A 15,622-nucleotide genomic window follows, 5' to 3' on the forward strand; every position below is an offset into this window, starting at 1 on the left:
CATATATTTCCCTAATCTGAGGGAATGCATTACACAGTTCCTTAGGCAGTGGTATTGATTACATGATTATGTGTTGAGGAGCTGAATAAAACTAGCTCTGAGTTACTGCACTAATAATCTTTCATTTGCAGAGGCATTCACACATTCATTTGCTTAATTACTTCAAAATTACAGGAAGAAGAAACATTTAAAGACTTAAGTCATGGCATGAAATACGATGAATATAATTAAAGTTGCATAAGCATATTAGGAATGTAATTGCTGTAATAGCAACACTTAAATATAATGTTAAATAACAATTACTTTGCATTCATCACTTATATACAATTGACAACATCAAATGGAGCCCAATTATTGCAGGAATCATAGTTAAGAAGTATCATACTTTTAGTTGCTAAATGCCTATTTTGTTATTTTAAAAATGTACCACTACTACTGTCTGGAATGTCATATAGTTTATCAGTTTTCTACTGTTTATCCAGATTTATCAGTTTATCAGCGTACCTTAGTTTTCTTTTTCCTCATGCGGTGGATGCGGGATGCCAGCTGGATAGTGGTGAGTGAGTCAGCGTAGTTGGCGGGAGAATCGGAGATATGGGCGATCATGGTGGTTCTGCAGTTGATGTTGCCAAGGGACTCCCTCAACAACATTGTCAGTTTGCTGTCCCTACAAGGTTGACATTGTTATTAGCAAATGGCACAGCCCTATTTCACAATGACAATAAAGGTAGTTGACATGATTTCAAAAGGCTCTCCAGGAGGAGTCATTTTGAAGTCTCTAAACTGAAAAATATTCCCACATGACAAGTCATTAATCTTTTCATACCTGACTTAGCATAATATAATCTTCTTGTGCAATACCAGTGAAAGCTATTTTATGTGGCTAAGTAAACAAACTAAATAAACTGACACACAGCAAACCTGCAAGGCTGACAACGCATGCAGAGACTTGCCTGAAACAATTATGCATAGATACAAGTTCACAGAAGCTAAAACAAAGAGAAAGTGAAAGAGACTGTAAAATTAATGGTTGTTCTCTTACCTGTAAGGTACATGCTTTGCTCCATTTGCTAAAGCCATGATGACATTTCCCAGTGCGTTTAGAGAAAGACACAAGCCTCCCCCTCCGTCTCTGCTTTTACTCAGGACCTTTTCACAGCTCCCGAGGTCAATGAGGTGCAGCCTGCTCCGTCCGCCTGACACTGTGCCAAAGAAGAAGAAGAACCAGGTGAGCACAGCACAGACACTCCCTCTATGAAGTCAACTCCTCACGCACAATACCATGATGATAGGAGTGGCCCAGATTCCCACACTGAAGTGATTCATATTGCGGCCAGACTGGTTAACTCCCACCAGATGTGTAACTCATGGTAACTAGGAGACTCCGTTGGTCAGACACATAAAAATGAAAAATTCCACTGACATTCAGAGACACATATACAGTCCATTTCTAATGATTTAAAATCCAGCAAGAGACAATTGGCTGTCATTGTAAAAAACACAGGGCTGTACATTGTTTTGTGGGTGGGTATAATTGCAGGAGCAGCAGCAAAACATTAAACTCTTGTCAGTATGGCTTCAAATCTTCATTCGCTGTTAGCCCAAGCACAGCATATAAATACAAACAAATTTATGTCTTGCAGAGGCCAGAATCAATTCATCCATAAATAATGCAAGTTACTTGTCTGATGTTCCTTTCTTACTTTACAGTGTAATTTTTTGCTATCTAGCCCACTACATAATCACGACTTGTGATTATTCAGTGTGACAGGTAGGTCACCTTTGCATAACATAAGTAAGGGAGGAAATGTTAAAAGAAATGACACTACAGCTGTATTATTTAGAGATTAGTATTGAGAGAAAGTAGAGAAAGTATGGACATCATGTACTGTTGCACACAGATGCTCCACTGTATAGAATACATGGAAAAGTGCCATGAAATTGACCATCAATCACACTAATTTAATGCATAAAGGGGTGACGGCAACATGTAGGAACACTGCTGCAGAGTTGTAGATGTATAAATCTAATAGTACTAACTTCCTCCCTTGCCGCTCTTCTCCATGCGGTACTGGTAGATGTGCAGTGTGAACAGCATGTGGGAGTTGCGTCGCTCTTCCTCATCTGCATTGGGCCTACTGGTGCTGCGTGCAGAGATGGCTGCATCCAGGAAGAAGGCAGCTTTCTCAGCCGTCGGGGCACGGAGCTCGCTCTGATTCTGGAGCTATTGGTGGGACAGGGGTGCAGAGAACAGGGTTATGGTGAGCAAAAGAGACCACGTAGTGCTTGAGAAAGAGGACAGATCTGAAAAAAATATAGGGGAAGAGAGGGGAGCTGGTTAATTGGATCCCAGCACACATTTCTTGCCCATTAGACTGGGTCTCCGGGGCAATTAAAACAGCAGATATGCACACAGAGGGAGGAGGATTAGGAGAGGTAATGGTGGAGCAGGAGGCAGGGGCACTTCCCTTACCATGGATGTGATGATGATGTGGTGGTGAGATACAGAAAGAGAGGAGGGGGAAGCAGGAGGTGGAAGAGAGAAAGAAGGCAGAGGGCATTATGAAGGGAGCCCACATGTGGCTGCTGAGAGGAAGAGCAAGAGCGAGCTTCACAGAACTGCATAGCCTTTGAAGTCAGAGTCCATGCAGATCCCCAAAAAACAACATTTGACAGCAACATCTGTGAGTGACTTCAAACCTACAGTCTTCCACCATCCCCCAATAATACTTCTATTGTGCTGTAGAGGGCTAGCACAAGTAATAGATGCTGATGGATGCTGACAAGAGAGTCAATACAAAGGTAAGAAGAAAGCCATCAATACCACAGATGGTTTTGGTGGAAATATAAAAAAAAGGATTTCAGAGCCAGGTAGGATAGAGCAAGACTGACTAGGAAGACCTCAGAGATTTAAAAACACATACACACAAGATAGAGTCAAACATCTTTGGGAGAGGATGAGCAACATCATAGAGAGAAAGAGATCAATACTCAGACAGACTAATACTGTATAACCCACCGAGAGAATGAAAGGATCAGCGAACAAAGAAAGAGTGGAGAGGTGGAAGGTTTCTCACCTGAGTGCCACAGATGGGATCCTCTCTCAGGTGGATGCCTGGGGACTGGCCTTCCTGCAAACTGCCTGTTGACACCTCAGACAGCAAGTCCTTCAGCTCCTCATCCTTCCCGAAGATTTCCACCGCAGACACACGGACAGAGAAGCGTGTGCCCGTCTTCTCCTTGCGCTCATTGATGAGCTTGAAGAGCCAGGAAATGGCACAGGGCACAATGCCTAGGCTCTGAGTGGAGCTGTCTTTGCCAATCATGGTGTATGTCTTGCCTGGGGATGTGTGAAAGAGAAAGGGGGATGGAAATGGAAATATTGCCTTGTGTCTAGAAGCCAGCTACATATACTGTGTGTTCAAGCTAAAATTACTTCTTTCATCAAGCTGTCTGGAATGGCCAGGACGTTGACAAAGGAATACACTGACATTCGATATTTTTTGAGGGTTATTGTGTTTAACAACTGCTGATGAAAAAAATTAATAATGGCTGAGGTGGGGGTTCGGAAGTAATATCTACTCCATGCTAAATAAAAATCAAACGCTAATCCAAGGACCCATTCCATAAGCAGTCATTCTGTGGAGAATTATAGCTGATGGAAACAGCAGCATGAGGAGAACAAGCCCTTCAGCCTAAGAGCACTGGCCAGGCCAATTACTAAGATTTTAATTACAGACTGAGCCCTGAAGCCTGGATGCAGCACTTTAGCCCTCACCCCCACCCCACACTCACTGCCCATTTCTTTCCACCAATCTCCCATTCCTTGACTCACCCCAGTGCACAACTAAGCCAATTGTAGACATCAAGTGTAGCTAACAAAGGGCAATGAGAGTTTTCTTCAGCTAACAAAGGCTCTTGTCTAATCTCTTGCCAGTGGAGGAGCTTACCGAGCTTGACTTGGCCGAAGCAGAAGATGCAACCGTCTGCACCGTTCACCACAGACTGGATGACCTCAGCTACTGTCCCTGAGCACACCTCAGCCTGTGAAAAACACACAGATACACCCCCCCTTGCAGTCAATTTACAACTCAGTCACATCCAAGAAATACTATAAAACAGGCAAACTGAGAACAATGAATCCATAATGATATCCTATAAACTAAACAGTTATTTGGAATTGGTTACACCAAATCACAATAATGGTTTCAGTATTTTTCATCACTCCAGCCTGTGTGTGTTTATGCGTGTTTGTGTGTGCTGCAACGTGTAGAGTATTTTTGCAATCTGTTTCAGCATGGGTCCTCTGGGGCTAGGCTCCTGCAACAGAGGCAACTTCCCATACATCACACTGCAAACAAGGCCTCTAACAGCAGAACAGCTTGCTGTTACTGCTAGCCACCAGCAGTGCTGTCCCAGCGGCACAATCTAGCAGCTTGGCCTCAGCTCTGTAGCCACAACATTTAGGCTTTAGCTATCAGCAGCTTACTTAGGCAAATACTTGCTCGAGGTAGGAGGTATGATAGAAGATCTAAGGCTCTCGCCGCCACAGAGACGCTGTCTTTCTCAAGTGATAACAATCTCCTTGGCTCTTGAAGCTATTTAGAGTTTACTGCACCATGGGGAAAAGCATAAAATACTTGACCATAGGTATTTAGGAAATTTTGCAGTGAGTGACATAGACCCAGTCATTCCATTAAAAGACTGTGGTGTTTGTTTTAAGCAGTGGAGAGAGTGAAACTGGTCTGCTCTCAAGTCACCATACAGTAAACATGTATCTGACCTTTGCCTTTGATCTCAGTAAGTATGCCTGCTGTGGGTTGCAAAGGGCTGAGATTAGATATAGCTGTTTTACGAAGGAGAGGTTAGATATAACTGGAGTGGATTCAAATCATTCCCCAGAGGGCTTAAAAGGCCCAGCTGTTAGGCTCACACTGGTAAGAATGCCCCCTGACCCAAGACAGGCATTTTTTTTCTAAGCCCCTGGCCACGCCCTGCCAGCATAAAGACGTTCCTTTACCCTTGAGAGGCTAAACCTCCACACGACACCTCAAAAAAGGACACATACATACACACACAAACACGCATATAGTAGAGATCTCCCGTGGGCCCTTACTTGTGAGGCATCCTGGGTAAAAACAGCATCAAAGGCGAATATCTTTGGGACAGCCACAGTAGCAGATCTTCTATGTCCCGAACTCGAGTGTGGGCTGGATGCAGGGTCATAGAGGGTCAGCTGCTTTTTCCTGCTGTCCACTTTCAAGAAGGACTGAGACTCGGAGGAGTCTGCAGCCTCCAGAGATGGACAGATACGCATCATCACTTTCACCTAAACCCCAGAGTAAACCAGATAAGCAGAGAGACAAAAAGGAGAGGGTGTATTAGAAAGTGAGATAGCATAAAACATGAAAAAAAAGGGCAGACCCAGCAGAGGGATGTGAGGATGCATTTTTCAGCTTCAGCACAGAGAAGGAAAAAATTACAGGCTAAGTTTAACATCTTTTACTTACAGTGCAGAGGAAAGAGAGGAAATGTATGGTAGGCACTCTAAATATAGGCTAGGATCCAAACTGAGAATATGGCTCAGCATTGTGCATTGACATCACGTCCACTGTGTCAGAGTTGATGGACGTCAAAGGTAACCATGGAAACACTAAGTCTCACGTTGACTGGCAAACCCGATGGGTCAACACGTTGCCTAATGGTGTCAGTGGAAGGCAGCAAGGTGCGTATTGAAAGTCATAGCAGAAAATGGTGGAGATTAATGTGTGTGAAGCACCATGCTGGGGGATTATCCCTCTAGCGGGTTGTTTTTCTGGACCAGGAGCAGCTCACCAGCATGGGATTGCAGGAGCATATGGCCCCCCTCTTATCCCACCTACTCACTCTTCCTCCTTCTCCTCTCCCTCCCCTCTATCGCTCTCTGGAAAATGGCAGCTCCATATTAAGAGGCTCGAAACCCACCCTGTTGCATTCTGAGGTTTGACATTCATAAAGTGAGCTTACAGTCTTAACACATTCCACAGGTCATGGTACAGTTCATCATCATTCTTGCATGGTATGCTAAATAGGATGACAGCTCCTATCTAAAGGTATCGATTCACCACCGGTCTGACAAGCCTGTTCATGTCTAATGTTATTGCCATGGTTACAAGAGTGAAGTCATTCTGCCAGTTGTGTATGGTGGCACAATTTACAAACAACAGCAAAGACATTTCCTGCCTCTGCGACGCTGCACAGATGCACTGTGTGTGGTTTGCATGGGTGTGGTCCTGCTTGTGCATGTCAGGCTATATGACACCCCTGTTTACTATCACCTTCTTTTGAAATTCTGACAACGCTATATTGCTTTACAATCTGATGGTCAGAAATACAGTATGCCTCAACTACTTCTCCAAAGGCACTGTGGAAATATATCTGAGTGACAGGACACATAAACGGTTCTTGGGATATGTATAGCAGTCTTTGGAGTTCCCGTCAACCCCCTGAGTGTTTAGTGTTACACCTAGCCTTACATCAACTGAACAGTTTCTATATCCTACAGTATGCAATAGGGAACTCAATCCTTAGCCATTTCAAAGCTCCTTGAAAAAGTACCTGTGATGCTGCTCAGGCACTGAAATAAAAACCTTAAAATACAGCTAACTCCCTTCCCTTCATGACAGAGTACTGTTTTGCTCAGCCTGGGAGTCTCCACCGTCTTCACGCCTACACAAAAGGCCCATTCTTCCCCTGACTAGTATATAAATATTGCTACAGATCCAGGCTCCAGCACTCTGAAACAATGTCACTGGAAATCCCTTTCTTTCAGTGAGTGAATTGATCATGAATTCCGCAGGCCAAGTGCAAACTCTCTTTATACTCAGCGGGGGGCTGTTATCCTGACTGACATGTGCATATGTTGAGTAAATTACATTTGCTATGACATTTAAACTGGGCTTCCACATATAACTGCTGAGCCTCTGTCTACTAGACAGAGGCTACCAGGCTAGCTAATGTCTCAGTTTTATTTATGTTGGCAGAGATCAGACACTGGAGGCCACAGAGGATTGCCTACAGTATTTTCACACCTTGAATCCCGTGGTAATGGCCCCTGTTTCCCTGTCCCTTGATCCCCCACAAAATCCATTAGTGTGGCTCGGCATTCCTCCTTCTACTCAACTGTCTATGCCCGGAAGAACCATGTCTAGGTCAAAAGTGGAAGTGACCCACATATGGTAGACGAAGAACAAGACATTTCTTAGGTTGAATTAATATGGAACAGATGCAGGCAAAAAGAGATGCAGGCAAAAAAAGGCTACAGAAAATATTGCAACTGTGATTCCACAAGCAAAAGAGACATGGACAGAGAAACAGAGAAAGAGTAGTGGTGTATTTGCTTTACTTTATAAAAACGTGAAAATCAGGCCTGATAGACTTGGAATAATGTCATACATTTTGATTCCCTCTTTGAAATCAGCCCCTTCAGCTGCACAGATGTACGGTATACCTCAGGTGTGGGCTTGAAGAAGCTTGTTAATAACACAGGTTTTTTATGAAGCCTGTGTGTCAATGGGGAGATTTACAATATATGGTGAAATCTCAACCGTCTGGATACCTGGCAACAGAAGCGAGCACTTCCTATCCAGGTGGGATCTAATCTTGTTAGGGGACTTCTTCTGCTTTATAAATACAGGACGCCAGCTCAGACAAACAATACCCAATAAACCACAAAGGAAGAGCTACGTGTTTATACAGCTTTGTTTAATGACTGTCTTATTGCTGCCAGCTTGACTTTCATTATCAAACACTGTACCTAAAATGGAATTATAAATCCCACTGTTAAAGTGACCACGGATTTGTGAATTACAGTTTTTATTGTCTTTCTGTATTCAGAGAGAAGAATACTGGTCTCACAAACTGAGTGAATTCATGACATTCCAGCAGGCTTATCTGACTACATCTGCATGGACTGGACCAGACGGCATGCTGCCTGTGGACCAGTGTGTCGCCACTCTGCATTCTCCCCTTCAAATATGAGTTTGTGTGCATCTGTATGTGTGTGTGGGGTTGTGTACGGGTGTACATGGAGGGTACATATTTGTTGTATCTGTACTTTATGAGCATTATTAGCCAATAAACACCTTTAAGTCTTTTGTGTATATGCTGATGTGCGTCTGTTCTCACCTTTCCCATCCCTGGATTCTCTTTCACTTTGGACACGGCGCGGAGCAGGCATGGCGGGGCAGGAGGCGGTGAGACCTGCAGGATGCCGCTGAAGTTGGTGGGGTAGATGGAGGGCTCCTGCGGGTGGAGCAGCGAGGGCTGATGCTTCTTACGCTTGGAGGACAGGTTCAGCTTCTGAGCTGCCCTAGAAGAACAAAACAAAAATGCCCCAGGGTTGAAGCTAAACTTAGAAAAGCACCATGCCAGGAAATTCTAACATAAGCAAAGGTACCGAACCAAGGGCTTATTGATTTGAAAAGTCTGGCTTGACATTTTTGAGGGTGTGCTGTAAAGCCTTCAGAAATCACACACTGAAGCTGTAACACAAAGGTCAACAAGCTCCTTTTAGTTCCCCAAAGTAAACAAAGTCAGCAGGAGAGGCACTCTATGCTACCACTCCAGACCATTCTCCACACTAAAAATGGCTTTTCTTCCAACTCCCAACTCATAATACCCTTCTAAGAAAGGTAATGCCTCCCACTTAAACTAAAGCCAGTGGAGTTCTCTTATATCCTGATTTTTTTTCACAGAAACTGAAAATACATAAGATAAATGTTTATTAGTCAAAGCTCTCTGCCTGTTAGCAACCAAATATGGGCTGGCATAGCAGGAAGGCACAGTAAATGCATGTATTTATCTTGATCAAACATAAAACAACTGTCAGAAACATGACAGGCGAGGACAGTTGGAACACTGCCCTCTGGGATAAAATCATGTCCATCTTACTGAAACTAAGCAATTATGACAGATTATATTTGCCTGTGATTTCAGTCAAAGCTGGAGCATGCGGTGTTTGTTAGCAGTTCGGGTCATATACAATGAGTAAGCAGACCATCACCACTAGATGAAAGGCAGGTAATTAAGCCTTACCTGTCTCCTCTACTTAAGTCATATCTAGATAGACGAATGGCTGTCTGAAAAGCTCTGCTGTGCTGGCACCTAACAGTGCTCTCTGCTGTAACAGAAGCAAGGTTTTTGACAGTCTTCTAATTAAAATCCACTGTCATCCTGCCCTCTTGTCTCCCAGAGTCAGTGCTGGGGAGACATAGATTAGTCACAGGGCCGACTCAGTCAGGCCCATGTGTTTTATGCTGTCTAAACTCAAAGGGCAGCACCAATATCTCTGCTTGGCCTGCAGGGAATCTGGCCAGACTTTTAGAGTGGTTCCAGGTATGGCATCGCCTTGGATCAGCTAACACTGCACCTCAGCTGGAAATTCAAGGTCAGGGAGAAAAGTAATACCCCAAGGATATTCGAATGCACTCAAAATGGTTTTCACTCAAGCAGTCAGATTTCAGAGAAATGTAAGGGAGACAAAGAGACGCTTGTCAACATGGGGGGAAGAGTGGCATAGAGAATGAAAGAAAATTAGAGTGAGAGATTGAAAGATGAAAAATCTGCAGAGCAAGGGATTTTAGGAGAAGTAGAAGAAGTAGAGCATATGAAAAAGAGAAAGAGGGAGAGAGAGAGAGAGAGAGCGAAAAAGAGCAGACCCATGTGTGTTCTGGTGAGCAGCAGTTTCCTAAGAGGCCAGCCTGAGCTCATTAGTCCTGCTTTGGGCTCCTCCGGACAGGACTGGGTGGGCTGTTGCCAAAAACACAACCCCCTCCCCACCCTGCATCCTGGAGTGACAACTGGCCCCCCTCTTCTCCTCAACACTCCCCTCTCCACTGTACACCCCCCTGCAGCGACAGCCCAAGAGCACAATCAGGGAACACACGCCGACTGATGGAATAATTATTGCATCCAAGAAGGCTACAGGAGAAGGCTCTCCCCAGGGAACTGCCTATGTGTGATAGCATGTGAGTCGGCTCGTGTGACTGAAAAAAAAAAATGAGATGGAACAGATGAATGTGAGACGGATAGAAAGAAAGGGGAAACTACACTGGAGCGCACGTGGCTGTGTGCGACTGCATGCGTGTGTATGTGGGCTTGTGAGTGTGTATGCGCATTTATGAGAGCTATCCGCAGCACATTCATTCAAGATAAATGTACCCTGTCTCTGTGTCTGTCTCTCACCTCATTCTGTCTTTTTCCTGCTTCAGCAAAGAGATAAATCAAGCATCAGGGTGTCATCATAAGACCCCAGGTAGGGGAAAAAAGGCTGGTAAGAGCACTATAGTGATTTATAATTGTCTTGACCAATGAGGAGTGTTCACAGCCCAAAGCTAGGCTTGTAACCTTGAGCTTTAATTCATGCTGCACAATGACAATTGATTCACATGTTCTTGGATGGAAAGTGAGAAAAAGGGATGATATTGCTATTTTTTCACCATAACCACAAACACACAGGGGAATTAATTGCATTTTCTCTCTCTACCTCTCCCTCCTTCCTTCTCTCTTCCTCTCTCAACTATATGATCAGTCAATGGAAAATAGGCGGTGAGGAGAGGCACATTTCTATGCCCACAACAGCTTGTCCACCTGTTCACTCCCAATCCCCATGTTAATGAAGCTGTTTCCCCACACAACTTGGTCTAAAGGGGAAAAAAACATCTAGTATAGTAGAGGCTCTGATATCGGTCAGTGTCAGTTTTAAGTTTGTAAGAAATATTCACATAATCACACTCTGTTGAGTACTAAAAAAAACATGCACCAGTAAGAAAATGCTGCGGTGGTGTACTTACAACTCTTTCCAATCCATTATCTAGTTTATGCTCATAGTCAAAAAACAGACAACTGATAGAGTTCAACTTTGCAGTCCATGTCTGTGTTGTCGGTGTTCTCCATTACTTGCACATTTGATACGCCGAGAACAGAGCGAGGCGGGGCTGCTCACTAGTTGGGGCACGGGGGTCCTCTTTGCTCCGATCGCAATCATCGAGGTTCCACTTGATTTCACAGAGGTTTGTAAGGGACTGGAGGGGTGGAGGGAGGATGAGGAGGAGGAGGCGTGGGTGTCATAGTAACTAAATGGAACAAGTGCCAGGTGGGGCAGGTTGGAGGTGGGCAGACAGGATGAGTACCCTGCAGGGAAAGCTGTACGTTCACAGTGAGGGGGTGCAGGTAGTCCAGAAAGCTTCTTGAAATGAGGAAAGAACGGTGTCAGGATGAGAAGGAGCACCTCGTCTGTTCATACGCCACTAAAGCCCCTCTAACTATTCCCATTCCTCTTCACCGGCAAAAGTTCAGCTTCAGTTCAAAGATGCAAAAACCCAGCAACAGCTTGCACTCCAGCTCAGCTTTGTTTTCCCTTTTCTCCACTTCTTTCACATCCAATTCCGCATTCATCCCACAGGCTGCATGGTTTTCTCTCATTCAGTTAATCCACCGTGGTGAGGTTGCTGCAAGTGACTGCAGGTCCTGATGCCTGTGTCCTTCCCAGAGTCTCTGCCGCTCACAGGCAGGAGGAGGGGGTGAGAACCAGCACGCCAGACTGGGCTGGAAGATTTCCTTGGGTGGCTGAGAATGAGGAGAATTCCTACTCCTGTTCCGCCTCTCGGTCCTTCTCCTGCTATCGGAGAAATGCTGGCAGCTGTCCTGCTGTGTGTCTCTCTCTCTCTCTCTCTCTCTCTCTCTCTCTCTCCCTGCCTCTCTCTCACACACACATACGCTCCCTCCTCTATCCCTGCCTCCCTCCCTCCCTCTCTCTCTCTTTCTTTCCTCAGCCCAGCCCATTTTCCCTCCGACTGCCAGACGAGGTGTCAGCGCTCGATTGCTGGCTGCTCGCGGCGCAATTTGCGAGTACTCTCTTTTTCTCTCTACCCACACACACACACACACACAATGTCTCATATAAACCCCAACACACACACACACACGTTTGCACCCCACCGCACGTCAGATGAATACTTAATGCATACAGGAGCCCTCTCTTCTTTTAGGGTCCCACACTTCAAACAGATTTGGTTAGTATGCCTACAGTGCATGCATGCATGAGTGTTAGTGTGTATGTGTGTTTCCATGTTTGTGTGGGTAGTGAGTGTACACTTGTGCACATTTGTATTTTTTTGCCTTTGTTGAAGGATGTAATTAAGCAGATGAATGAGAATGTTATTAATCATAAGGAGTGACACACAGATAAGGAAGGATATACAGTACTTAAGAGCACAAAGATGGATTGCCTGAATGAGCGATGCTCTGACTCAATAGGAAAGCTGACAGAGATTAAAAAAAAGATTGAGACCAAGGGAAAGAGAGGGAGAAGGCAGACAATGAACAGATGACATCTTAGAAAGGCAGATTTATGCTGGCCAGTGAGAGGGAGTGCAGTCAGTCAATGGTCAAGGGTAAAAAGGGGAATGAAAGCATGTGAGTGGGCGAGCGCCGGGGTGAGAGTGCCCTGTATTCCCTGGGCTGCCAATTTACCAGTAAGCTCTCTCAGCCCCCGACCAGCCAGTCTTGTTTGAAAGGCTGCTGCTTTGGCTGTAGAGTGCCTACTACAACATATCGGCAGACAGAGTGGGTGTGAGACATGCCAGATGAAAGTACATTCAGCACAAACACACACCAAGCTCCCTCTGCCTCTCTCATTCTGACACAGTGCCCCTTATATGAACTCTGCTGGATTAAATTTGGAGGCAAAAAAAAAAAAATAAAACCCAGCAATGCCTACCTATTTGGAGAGCACAGTATAGTAATGAAGCGGTTTGATATATCACATAACCTTTACCTTCCTCCTTGCCACAGCACGCTTACCTCTGCTTTCCTGCCATGTATCAAATTAATTTGCCTGAGGTGAGTTTATTTCAAAGTGCAAGAACTGTCTCCTGAAGCTTTGTTTCCATAACACTGAAACCTTTTGAATCAGTATTGCCAACACTCAATGAGTAGAAGACAATACTAATGTGGACATTGGTCTCCCTGACAGTGCAACCAGTCATTAGTCTCATGCCCATTGCCGCTGCCCTGTGTGTGGTTTCAAGTGTTATATATCAAGTTGATGTAATAATTGGGAACAGTCACAGTTGGAACTGTCCTGATAGCCTTTCAGCTCCATCACTGTCTGCTTCTGAACAGACCTTTGGGACAGATAATGATTGTAATATATATAAATGAGCCAAAAGAAGACAGACGTAAAATCAAGGACCATTTGAAGTAAAAGGTCTCCTGGCGCTTTTGTTCAAGAAAGGATATCTAGATTCCGTCCTCACCTATGGAGGGAGTGACAGTGAGGAAGAAGGAGAGGAGGTCAATGACTGCAGAACAGAGAGAGTGGAGAAGCTGTGTTCGCCTGATGCTTTCAAAGCTTCACTTTTGTCTGCCGTCCGTAATCGCTCCAGCCCTCTTTTCAAGCTTTGTCAAATTAACAAGAGAAATTCCTCAGCCCCAGAGAATCATTAGCTGGCACACCCATTAGCTTGTTTGTGCAAATTTGTCTCTGTTCTACAGTCCAACTATACAGCTCTTTAGGTAGCCCTTTGCTGTAGCTAATTACCATGTTGGCCACATTTACTATCCTTGACATTTCCTTTCTGTGATTCTCCTTTTTTCCCTCTGCAGACAAGATAAGACTGCTCTGGCCATTCATGCAGGAATCAGATCACTGGATCTGATATCAGACTGCTTTAGCCCCCCCCACCCCCACAGTGAGTCTGCCACACACTGCTGCTGATTAGCTGGCCAGAATACCTCTTCATGAATGGTGATGGGAATACTGGGCTCCGGCCAGCCTCAACACCATGCAATAATAATGACTACAGCACAATGAGTCAGGCTCACTCGCTGTTGGAGACTTTCAGAATTTATCCTGGATTCAGTAAATGAGTAAAGGCATTTGTGAAATGTTTTAAAGTGGATTTAGATGCATGAGGTCATGTTGTGTGCTGGAAAGACTGTCAAGCCCAAAATGCCATATCAGCAGATGGTCATGATTGATTGGGGTGGATGTGTGTTGGTCTATCAGGTGAGGTGCTATGTTTTTGAGTCAAAAGATAATCAATAGGAAACCTCCCCTGAGCTAAAATCAGTACACACTGTCTTATTGATGGGCTGCCCTTGACACGATCAAACAGCCCTTTGCCCCAAAGGTGTGGGGGAATAACATAAATCTACCATCTGAGCTCAACTACAGGAGAAATACAGACTTAGTTTAGTTAAGGCAAGAGCACCAGACTGATGTTCAGACTCGACAGTGCAGACAGTCATTGCTGCACGGTTTGCTCTTTGCCAAATTGGGATTGGATTAAAGTAAATCTGCATATCTGTGCCGGCCTAAATGGCCATGTTCCCAGGTCATCCGCAGCCTGTCCCAGCCACTGCTAAGCTTCAATGGTTAAGTGAACTTCAGTGATTAAGCGTCCATGACATCAACCTGTGAGTGCACACACATTCATCTGGTGCACAGGCAAGAGTAGATGATGTCATACTCTGCCAACCAGCCCTGGCAGCAGGAAGGCCCACCCAGACAAAATTTACTAGCGAGGTCAGGATGCCGATCATTAAATACAAGGCAAACGCTCACCATAAAATGCTTTTTCTCAAAGTCACTCGATAGTAGCTGAATCTCAGTAGATCACAGACGACTGTTTGCTTTGAGCGTCACCATCCGCCAGATGTATGGTCATTTGTGTATAAATATATGCATTACCCCAACACTAAACTTTGAGGGGGCTCTTAATCTTAACCAAGGAAATATGTGGCTTTGGGACAGTAACAGATGAACAGGCTGTTGAATGTGAAGAGAATATGAATAAGCATCCAACCCTTCTGTGTGGCACTGAGGTTTAGTCTGGTAATGAGCCTGTCTCCTTACTAAGGTCCCCCTGCAATTAAGGGACCACTGGTGTAAACATTAATTTTGTTTTTCTTACTTCCTCTCCTTTACCCTAAATCACTCAAAACAACTAATGCCTGAGACTTCAACATCCTGAATATAGCGATTAATCTTGGAATGTGGTTCAGCAAATGTTAATTGTAGCAAAAATGTGCAAGTTTACTTCACAATAGCTGAAAAATCTCCCACCTGGAGATACAGAAGCGGGCAGTGCAGTTATCTTATCATTCAGATTCAGATTAGCATCAACCAAAACCCAGATCTTTGCAGTCATTTTGAAAAATGTGTTTCCTCTCTCCTTCGGCAGCTCAGGATACATTAAAATGGAAGAGAGAACTAACAGGCTTATCTGGCTGTCAGTTGAATCTTATCAATCCAAAGCTCTGAAGCTTTTAACTGACTGCCAGCCTGTTTCGTCCTGCTCGGCTGTTTTAATGGTAGTCCAAAGGTAGAGCTCCTCTCTCCTGTGTTGATTTACACAGCCGCATTTTGCAGGAAGTTGCCAAACACCTCCAGGCCAGGATTTATAGACTTTCTATAAATCCTCAAAAATAGATAAACGGATCTCAGCTAAACCAGACAGCAATGAATGTGATGTCCAGTTATCTGAGCAATATCCTGCCCGGCACATTCCAAACACATTGGACCAAGGCCTTTTAGAAAAGCTCTTTGTTCCAACAAGGTGTTCAACAAGCCTTTTGT

The 15,622-nt window shown here is 44.6% G+C and overlaps 1 protein-coding gene across 2 annotated transcripts in view; it reads right to left on the minus strand.

Annotated features, from left to right (window-relative positions):
* Positions 1-15,622, minus strand: part of kif26ab (kinesin family member 26Ab) — a 66,844-nt gene that overhangs the window by 8,032 nt on the left and 43,190 nt on the right. Inside the window, exons 1-8 of one of the 2 annotated variants that reach the window (XM_067613633.1) lie at positions 10,833-11,676; positions 8,167-8,350; positions 5,117-5,329; positions 3,951-4,044; positions 3,078-3,340; positions 2,041-2,224; positions 1,043-1,202; positions 505-667 (exon numbers count right to left, since the gene is read on the minus strand). In XM_067613633.1, the coding sequence (XP_067469734.1) occupies positions 505-667; positions 1,043-1,202; positions 2,041-2,224; positions 3,078-3,340; positions 3,951-4,044; positions 5,117-5,329; positions 8,167-8,350; positions 10,833-10,849 (1,278 nt within the window). In that variant the 5' untranslated portion in view covers positions 10,850-11,676. Of the gene's footprint in view, positions 1-504; positions 668-1,042; positions 1,203-2,040; positions 2,225-3,077; positions 3,341-3,950; positions 4,045-5,116; positions 5,330-8,166; positions 8,351-10,832; positions 11,677-15,622 lie in introns of those variants that run through there. The other variant, XM_067613632.1, reaches the window with a different exon arrangement.

Source organism: Thunnus thynnus, chromosome 16 (assembly GCF_963924715.1).
Source record: "Thunnus thynnus chromosome 16, fThuThy2.1, whole genome shotgun sequence".
NCBI lineage: Eukaryota > Metazoa > Chordata > Actinopteri > Scombriformes > Scombridae > Thunnus > Thunnus thynnus.